The sequence below is a fragment of the Taeniopygia guttata genome, chromosome Z (assembly GCF_048771995.1).
Source record: "Taeniopygia guttata chromosome Z, bTaeGut7.mat, whole genome shotgun sequence".
Classification (NCBI taxonomy): domain Eukaryota; kingdom Metazoa; phylum Chordata; class Aves; order Passeriformes; family Estrildidae; genus Taeniopygia; species Taeniopygia guttata.
Genome location: NC_133063.1, coordinates 69,009,845 through 69,019,766, shown reverse-complemented (window position 1 = coordinate 69,019,766; position 9,922 = coordinate 69,009,845). Strand labels below are relative to the sequence as shown.

The 9,922-nt window shown below is 44.8% G+C and overlaps 1 protein-coding gene across 2 annotated transcripts; it reads right to left on the bottom strand.

The window, feature by feature from the left end:
* Positions 1 to 4,495: 4,495 nt before the first annotated feature.
* LOC121468176 (uncharacterized) lies at positions 4,496 to 9,162 on the bottom strand. 2 transcript variants are annotated; one of them, XM_072922534.1, is made up of 3 exons: positions 6,254 to 9,162; positions 5,822 to 6,127; positions 4,496 to 5,643 (listed from the first exon to the last, which is right to left on the bottom strand). In XM_072922534.1, exon 1 carries the CDS (start codon positions 7,392 to 7,394, stop codon positions 6,300 to 6,302), a length of 1,095 nt encoding a protein of 364 aa, XP_072778635.1. In that variant the 5' UTR covers positions 7,395 to 9,162; the 3' UTR covers positions 4,496 to 5,643; positions 5,822 to 6,127; positions 6,254 to 6,299. The 2 variants fall into 2 exon arrangements, with proteins under 2 accessions (XP_072778635.1, XP_072778634.1); XM_072922533.1 differs by having other exon boundaries at positions 5,822 to 9,162.
* Between the last annotated feature and the right edge of the window lie 760 nt (positions 9,163 to 9,922).

Sequence of the window (9,922 nt, the reverse complement as noted above, 5' to 3'; positions counted from 1 at the left end):
CAGTGCTGGAAAAGGAGTTACTAAAATGGTTTCACTAGACAAATGTGTATCTGCTTTCTTCCTTGTTGCTGCCTTTCGGAGACATTATAAAGCCATCAGATCTGAGAAGTTATTTTTCTGCTGTCAAAACAGTCCAGAATGCACAGTAAGATCGAAATTGTATCTAATGCAAGTTTTGCCACTTTATACCATGTTTGATTTTACAAATATTTGCACGGAAAAAAACCTGTTACGGTTCCTGCATTTTGTAAGTTTCATTTACATGACTGACTAACAGAAAAATAATACCACATAAAAAAGACTCTTGAACTAAGTTGTCTGCCAAACCAAACACTGTGGTCTTAGATATCTGAAATAACTATTCAGAATGCATTCTATAGCTACAACAGACCACGCAATAGAGCTGAAAGAGGGTACACGAACATTTCCAAATGCCAGGTTCTGAAGAGAGCTGTGAAATGTCATCATTCAGTTCACCTCAGTAGACAAAGAAATTCCAGACCTTTGATGACCCCTGCTGAATAAACTAAGCACTGCATTTACATTATAAGTCAAGAGGTACTTGGAAGAATAGTTCAATGTTCACTATCATCAAAAAACCAAAGAAAAGTAATGCAAAAAGGACATACTCTTTTACAACATACCAAAGAAAACAGCTCTTCTACAGCTGGACCTAGCACCAGACCTAAGAGATGTACAAGATAGTGTAATATCTTAAACAGGTTTAATCTACTGAACTCCACTCCCGCATCCATTAAAAAACCAAACCAAACCAAACCAAACCAAACCAAACCAAACCAAACCAAACCAATAAACAAACAAACAAACAAACAAAAAACCAGTCAAGCTATCAATGCTATATTTCTTTTATGACCCAGTGAAGAGGAATCTTTAACCAGTACAGCAATCAGAGAATCCAGACACTTCCTTCACTGTCTGACATTGCTTAGGGCACTGAGAAGGTTCGTACTGTGCCTTTCCACAATAGCTCTTTCTGCAAACACTCTGTGCTAAGCCTGTGTTAAGTTCTTCCGTTTGGAGTCATGTATTAATGATGGGAAGCCCTTCATCAAACCAACCCAATGACTCTGCACTTCTCTGGAGAATAGTTAAGGGAGATGCAGAGCTAGAGAATTACTTATCTCTTTTTTTTTTAAATACACCAATTCCTACAATGACTGTGATGACACACAATATAAACTGCTCTTTAAAAGGGCAGCATGATGTAAGTTGTTGCATCACAACAGCCATAAAAAACATTTGGAATTTTTTTTCACCGTGTCTGAAATTGTAAACTAATTTTTAAATATTGTTTTAAAGTAAGAAGTTGGAATGTGTGAATTAATTGCTAACAACTGTTATTTCATTACGGGAATGCACATAAAGTAGAAAGCCTCTAACCTAGACATATATGTAAAAGTTATGTCTGTTTTATAGCTAAGATAAATAATTTATTATAGGTCAGCAATATATGTACAATACAGACCAGCTGTAGACATTTCTCTACCGTTCCTGATCTTCTGGCAGTGGAATCTAGCACTGTGTGGGAGACACAAGATAACTGCAAACTTAGAGCTGAAGTGGAGGACGTTTTTACAACCCAATGAAAGGGGAAGCACTAAATCACCAGAGTTCAGACATAGCACTTCTATTAATCAATTATAAAATTTATCAATAATATTCAAACTATTAAACAGACCGAAGAATTTCTTAGTGTAGTGTAACATTTTTTTCCAGGCAATTCTGAGTTTCACACATGGTTTAAATTTCCCATCTCTCTCCTCTCCATCATCTCAGACTTCAGTCTAACAAAGCCAGACAAAGTTATTTCTCACCAGGAATTTCAGAAACATTACAGGAAACAAAGTATTTCTTGTAAAATCATGAGATTAATCAATTTGTTTAGAAAGACTTTCTCCTTCCCAGCAGCTTTTTTCAGGAGATGGAATGCAGGCAGAGCTGGGTAAGCAACCATCCTTGAAGTGGCAAGACAAAAGCATAATTCCCTTCTAACTCTGCTGAACAACAGAATGGGGTGTCAGGACAATAAATTTCCCAACATGTCCTTCTGCTGTGAGGGCCAACTCAAATACAGTCTGTGATACTACACACACACACACACACACACACACACACACACACACACACACACATATACATATATGTATAGAGCTGTCATTTGACATTTTAGGTTACAGTTACATGTGATCCAACATGTAATGTGTGTCAAAGAATTGCTACAAGAAAATCCTGCCACTGTTCTGAGGAACAAATAAGTAACAAAGTATGGGTGATGAAGAAACCTCTTCTCACATTTAATGGTTATTTTTCCAAGCTTAATCAGTACAGCGTGTAACTGAGAGCACTGACCTTATAGCTAGCAGTGCTACTAATATAATGAAAGGGGAAAATAAGGGCCTCAGGAAAATACCTTTTCAATCAAAACACAAAACTGTGTTATCATCTGGTCACTAGTTTAGGATACATATACACCACAGAGAATATGCAATCTGCATAATTAATTTACATTGCTAGATATTGGGTTACCTGAGGATGTCTGTGAAATCACTGAAAATACAGATCTTTACAGTTTTTCTCTACTTGTAGAAAAAGGTAAAATACTTCCAGAAATACATAAAACAGAGGGATCCAGACAGTTCTCATCGCTGTCCTCACAAAAATATTTCACCACACTTAAATTAGATAAGCATTGCAGACCAATGCAATGAAATAAGGCCTTGAAGACTGGGTAATCCTCAACAATAAACCCATATATTTAGATTTGTATCTGTATTATATCCACATATAAAAATTTTCTTTTGCATCAAATACACTGTGATCTGACTTATATAGACTGTTACACAAACCAAAAACTGTTTTGAGTTTCTTTGAGAAACAATTTGATTCTTCTAGCAAGAAGATTTAATATTATCTGATTGCTTGACAAGGCAGCCATTACCATGAATAGATGCTAGGTCTCTCTTACAGCAAGAAAGAGTTTTTTTTGTTGTAACTTGACAGTAGGTTTATTGAATTAAATGTGTCTAAGATACAAGGTATTTGTGTTACTTCATATGGCTTGTGTAGATCAATTTTAGTTTTTTTCCTTTGTAGCCTACAGTGAAAAGAATAATAGTGTTCCCTGAATTTCTTTTATAGTGTGCTCTTCTTGGTGAAGCAAAGTAGAATGTAATATTTCAATCATATAGACAATTCCTTTTTCAGAAATTTCTGGAGAATCACAAATCACAAACCCATTATTTTTGCAAATGGAGATCTACTTATCTTACTAATTGCCAACCTTCAGGGCAGTGTGAAGGATCTGTAGGTGTAAGAAATTTCTCTGCCTGATCTCGCAAACTGAAAAGGACACTGTTGGGCTAAAACCTGTATTTTAAAATATCTTTTATAGAAAACTTCCATGAAAAAAATAAACCTTTTATGTAGACCCATTTTTGATGGGTCTCTCTTTTTTCTTTTTTTTTTCAATTATAACAATAAAAGCAGACAATGCAGACTCATTTTTGGGTGCATTCATTTTACATGCTGTCTCATGGTATTACTTGTGGATATTGTGGCATTGCTCTGAAATCTCACGCAGGAATGTGCTTACTTTCAATGCACTCTACTGTTTGTAATGTTTGCAAACATTTAAAAACATTAAATACAACTTATAATTACTCTCCATACATTAATGCAGGTTTTTTCACAAGAGTAATTAATTATCCTTTACTAACAAAGAGAGAAAGATTCTTTTTCACTATTGTGATATATTTCATCCTAACTTATTACCCTAATCCCCCACATTTTTTGGTATCAGTTTCTACTGTTGAATGTATAAAACTTGTACAGAGTACTTAAAAATTATAAGAAAATATTATTGAAAAAATATAATAATTAGAGGTTGGCTACAGTAGCTGCTTTTAGTACACAAAATTACTTCATGTGTTTTCCCTTCTTCCCCTTCTTTTTAAAGCTTGCTCCCTCTCATGCCTTTCTTAAAGTATCTGGAATTTTTTCACATACTACCTAGATGAGGTTCTGACAAGGTTCTGACAAGGCAGACAAGCAATGCAACTAAATGCATTTTGAGGTATCATGATAAGATCACGATGATGTTTTTTTTTCCTTATTGTCAGCTGCAACATTCTGCTTGCAGCTCCAGGACAAAATCAAAAGTCAGTTGCAAGTCATTCCAAACAGATACAGTAAATATGCATATGCAAAACAAAACAGATGAGGTTATTGCTTACGCAAAAGGCACCTTAATACTCACATGCAACATTCTTGGAATACAGATAATAAATGGTCTTGTAGATGTCTAGGACACTGTTATTATACACACCAGTGAGAGATCATCAAGTATGTGTTTTCATCAGATTTTAAGTCAGTGACTTCTATATATTATCTAAACGTTTTTCAGAAATCCACTTTGAAATTTGATGAGATTTTTTTTTTTTCTGAAGAAAAAACACTCCAGAGATGCAGAGCAATATTCCAGGTAGGTGTTTATTTGTACAGGAATTTCTTGCAGAACAGGGACATGCTATTCCTTTGCAGGGACTGGACAACCTGGACCTGCAGATTACAGTTACTTTAACAATCTTGGACCATCCTTGAACAAGCAGAATAAGGAAAAATGAACCATTGTACAAGTACAACTAGACACTATGCAGGATATGAGAACCACTATATCAGCAAGCTCTGACCAAGCACTTGCAGCATGACAGCAAATCAACCAGTAACATGTATGCGTGATTTCAGCCAGTTAGCCAATGAGTGTTAGATAATTGCTGTGTGAACAAAGCATAGAAATATATGTATGATAAGTTTGTTAATAAAATTTATAGAACGGCATGAAGCCTTATTGGTGTGATTGTTGTTACTCAGCCAGCTCTCCGTGGGACCCTCTTAATTTATTTTTTAAGTTGGATAAGGTCTTGAGCAACCTGGTTGCGTGGAAGGGAGATTGTGACTAGATGATCTTTAAGGCCTCTTGCAACCCTTAACATTCTGTGATTCTATGATTTTGTGATTTAAAAAAAAGATCTGGATTCAACCTTAAACATGCATAAATCATTCAGTATGTATAACAATGCTTTAAAATATCAGTTGCTACCATTCAGGTTAGTTTTCATGAAGTGTAAACTTACAAATATATGGTAGACTGTAAGCCTAGCTGGAGAATTCACTACAGACCTACAGACTGCAGAATAACCCATATGCTATAGGATTGCTGATGTACATTTATCAGTATTAATTTGTATAAATTTGACCTGCAAAAGGACAAAAGAATGTGAAGATGTGAAGACAAGGTACATCTCATGTGTGAGACTTCAAACACCTTGTTTGAACCTCCCATTAAAAAATTTTTCTCAATGAAAAAGTAATGTCCTAGATTTTAGGAAAAACAAAAAAAAACCAACCAAACCAAACCAAGACAAAAAATTTAGAGATATCTGTGTCTTCTGAAGGCCAAAGGTGAGGTGCAAAAAGCGTAAAAAAAAGCAATGATATACTAATACGATTGTTTTCTTCCACCCTGCATAGAATACAACTGGATCCCAAATGACTTCACCATTTTTTCTTCAAGAAGAGTGAAAATTTACTTCTTCATTCTTGCTCCTCTTTCCTCTGGTCTCCCTTGAGGGAAAAAGGACCTTTTAATTTAGACATTACTATTATCACTTATGTTTTTCAAACCAACTTTTTAACAATTTTAGAACTTTAAAAAATTTTAACAATTTTATTTAAATGGCTGGAGAAAGGAACCAACAGGAATCTCATGCAGTTTAACAAAAGGAGATTCCAAACACTGTACCTGGGGAGGAAAAACCGCATGAAACAACAGCAGCTCAACCAGAAAGGCCCAGGAGGATCACGGGGCAGTGGTGAGTGCCCCAAATCCCTGCCAGGCTCACTGGGGGTGCTGCCAGCGGGGCACGGAGGGATCCTGCCCTCTCCCCTGCCCGTGAGGCACACCTGGAGTGCTGTGCCTGTCTGGGCTCTCCAGCCCACCAGAGATGCGGAGCTACCGGGAAGAGCCCAGGGAAGGGCCACAAACACGGTGAAGGAACAGGAGTGTCTGTCCCGTGAGGGAAAGCTGAGAGAGCTGGGTCGGTTCAGCCTGGAAAATACACAGCAGCACCAGACTCACCACAACACCTGACAAACGGAGGGGTTTAAGGCCACCGAAAGACTCTGACACGCCGTGGAGCGGAGTCTTTTCCTCGGGGCTGTTTGTCGTGCTTACCAGGCAACAGCCACAGGCTCCTGCACTCGCACGCTCAGCCCGGCCTTCAGCAGGACCCAGCCCTGCCCTGGCAGCGCCCCAAGCAGCACTGAGGGCTCCCAGCCCCACAGGGGCACTGAGGGCTCCCAGCCCCACAGGGGCACTGAGGGCTCCCAGCCCCACAGCGGCACTGAGGGCTCCCCAGCCCCACAGCGGCACTGAGCGCTCCCAGCCCCACAGCGGCACTGAGCGCTCCCAGCCCCACAGGGGCACTGAGCGCTCCCAGCCCCACAGCGGCACTGAGGGCTCCCAGCCCCACAGGGGCACTGAGCGCTCCCAGCCCCACAGCGGCACTGAGGGCTCCCAGCCCCACAGTGGTACTGAGGGCTCCCAGCCCCACAGCGGCACTGAGCGCTCCCAGCCCCACAGCGGCACTGAGGGCTCCCAGCCCCACAGGGGCACTGAGGGCTCCCAGCCCCACAGGGGCACTGAGGGCTCCCAGCCCCACAGTGGTACTGAGGGCTCCCAGCCCCACAGCGGCACTGAGGGCTCCCAGCCCCACGGCGGCACTGAGGGCTCCCAGCCCCACAGCGGCACTGAGGACTCCCAGCCTCACAGGACCACTGAGGGCTCCCAGCCACTTGTCCCGGGCCGCCTCCCGCAGGTACCCTGAGGCCCACAGGCGGGGAGGAGCAGCGCGGAAGGGAGATTCCTCCCGGAATGGGGGCAGCCTGGGGGAACGGAGGGGGAAGCAGGTGTCCAAGGCAGCTGAGGGCGGCTCGGTCACTTTCCAGTAAAGTCTCCTTTTCCTGCAAGGAGACCCGTCAAGAGGCCCCCGTCTCCCCTCCCTGCCCACGCTCGGGGCCTTCTCTGCTGCCCGGCTCCCGGCGCAGGGCAGCGCCGGCAGCGGGCCCGTCTCTGGGCAGCCCATGGCGCGCGGAGCCGCCGAGGCTCTGCCCGACAGCGGCTCCGCCGCGCCGGCCGCCACGAGCGGGGGGCAGCGGGAGGCGGCGGCGGCCGGGCCGTGCCCCATCTGCCTGGGCGACGTGGACAACGCGGCGCACGTGGACACCTGCCTGCACACCTTCTGCTTCGCCTGCATCCGGCAGTGGGCCGCCGTGCACGCCGCCTGCCCGCTCTGCCGGCAGCGCTTCGGCCGCATCCTGCACACGGTCAGGGCGGACGACGACTACCAGGAGTTGGTGCTCGGCCCGCCCGGCTGCCAGCAGAGCCCCGCGGCCGCGCACGGCGAGCTCGGCGCATCCCCGCGCTGGCGCTACCAGCTGCGCCCGCGGCCCCACCGCCGGCCCGCGGCCAGGAGAAGGGGGCGGCCGCCAGGGCACGGAGCGAGAACTCCGAGAGCCTCTGACACCTCTGCCCCATAGGCTGCAGCGCAGAGCTCAGCCCGCCCTGCCGGGGGACCTGCCGTCCTTGGGGCACGGCTTTCGGCCCTCATGCGCCCGGCGTGAACATCAGAGGCTTTCCGGAGAGCGCCTCTCTCACAGCGCCTTCGTATACTGCACGTGAATGCACGAATTCGATGGAGGTGTTATTTTATCTCTGTCTCTCTTTTTCATTACTATTATTATTATTCCTAATAGTATTGTTATTTTTTAAATTATTAAAGTGTTCTTATCTCAATCCAAAAGGTTTATTATTTTTTTCCCCAATACTCCTCCTCAGTAAGGAGGGGGTGATATATGGGTGAATGGATCTCAGTTCCTGGCTGGTGCTCCCCAGCTGGAAGAACCTCAGCTTTCAGTGGTGCTGGAAAATCATTGGCTTTGTGGACACTGAACAAAGATTCAGAAGCTTTTCAGAGCATGATTCTCTCAAAACCAAATGAAGCCACTTCAAGCAATGCTTTCTAACAGTGCCTTGTTAGTGTAGGAAAACAAAAGGGGAGAATGCCTGGAACGTGCTGTGAACTTCTTTATATAAATGCTGCAACAGAGCCTCTTTCACTTGAACTGCGAAGCCTTCCCCCTCCAAGCACCAGAGCATCGCTGCCTGTAGCAGTGGGGAACAAACCGACACTGACTCCCTTTATGCATCCGAAGGAGATCACTTTATTGTAAAAATCGGCCTCTTTTCATACCTTCAGTCTCTACCTGCCGTGACTGAAACCGAACCAAGACTGAACAGAACAGGAAGAAGGCACCCATTGGCTGGCTCAGCTGCTGTGCTCCTACCACACGTCCTAGCATCCAATCAGCTTCCTGGCCGTACGCTGTGCGCGCGTTTCTCCAGCCAATCACAACCAGACTTGCAGCCGTCACTCAGCTGCCCTCTCCGCGCTGCCCCTCAGCGCTCGGTGGGCTCCAAGGGCCGGCGGGCGGCTGCGCCTCTTCATAGCGCTGCTGTGAGCGTGAGCATTAACCACGTCTGCACCTCTAACCCCTTTCCTACAGCTGCCAGAATGCCTGACCTGAGGCAAAGCCAGGCCCATGGACACAGGCCACGCTGACAACCCTCTCCCTCCTGGTGCCTCCACACCCAAATGGATTCGGTCATCCCCTTCTGAGCCCTCTGACCCTTGTCTGACGCTTCTGTACAGCAGCAGCTCAACTCCTCCAGCCCGAACCTGGCTGAAATGCAGGAGAGGGCTCGGTTCAGGCTTCACAAAAGGTTCGGCTGGGTACCATCTGCTGACCTGCACACCTTGGCTTGGCGTTTTTTGCAGAGCAAAGCTCAAAGCTCCAAGCATCCCAGGACTTCAGTAACTGCCCAAGAAGCAGACTGGCATGTAAGCAAAGCATATCTGTGCCCAGGGCCAAAACATCAGTTTCCCACCTCTCGCTATCTCTGAGTCTTACTGGGCCTATCCTAGTCCCCCACTTTCAATCTTTTCCCCAGATACACCAGCACCATATTTGAGTATTTCCACAAGCTGCACAACAATCCCCTTCTGCTGTGCTGGGGCTGCCCCACAGACTCTTATCCCACATCCCACATGTGTCCCCAGCCCAGCTGGCAGACTTCCCACAGCCAGTGAGGCCTCTGTGCTACATTCCTATGGGATCCATCTCCACTTGGCAGGGAAGGACCTGGGGATCCTGGGGGCATCAACATAAAAATTACACTGGTGGTGTGTCCTGTGGCCAAAAGGCAAAGAGGCTCCTGGGGGCACTGGGAGTGCTGCCAGCAGGACAGGGAGGGATCTCACCCTCTCAACCCTCTTCTCTGCCTGAAGAAATGTACAAAATTCCAGACAAACACAAGATGAAACTTTTTACTGAGTTGGTGTTCATAGTCTGGGATATTGTTGAATGAGTTGTCTGTACATTTAATCGCCATCTTTAGCCTTCAATACCTTGGAAGCAGAAGGTAATCTTCTTCCCTCTACCTGTTCCCTATGTACTTAGTTGTGCAAAATTAACTAGTTAAAATAAGGCAGGGACCAACTACTAGGCCTCTTACACTTCTAACAACAGCTGTGATTAAGTTATCACTAAGTACAGATTATCTTCTATAAAATATGGATGAAAAATGCATTAAAATAGCATGAAGCCAGATTACTTGGATGGTGTATTGTCTCTAAGTCAATGTTGTTGAGCCTCTGTATCTAATTCTGTGTGGGACTCAGCACAAGTTCATGTCTTTGCAGAAAAATCTAGAAATTGACTTGCACGCATCCACCTTCCACAGTCGCCCTAATGCTACAATGTCTGGGCAGAAAAACTTTGTATG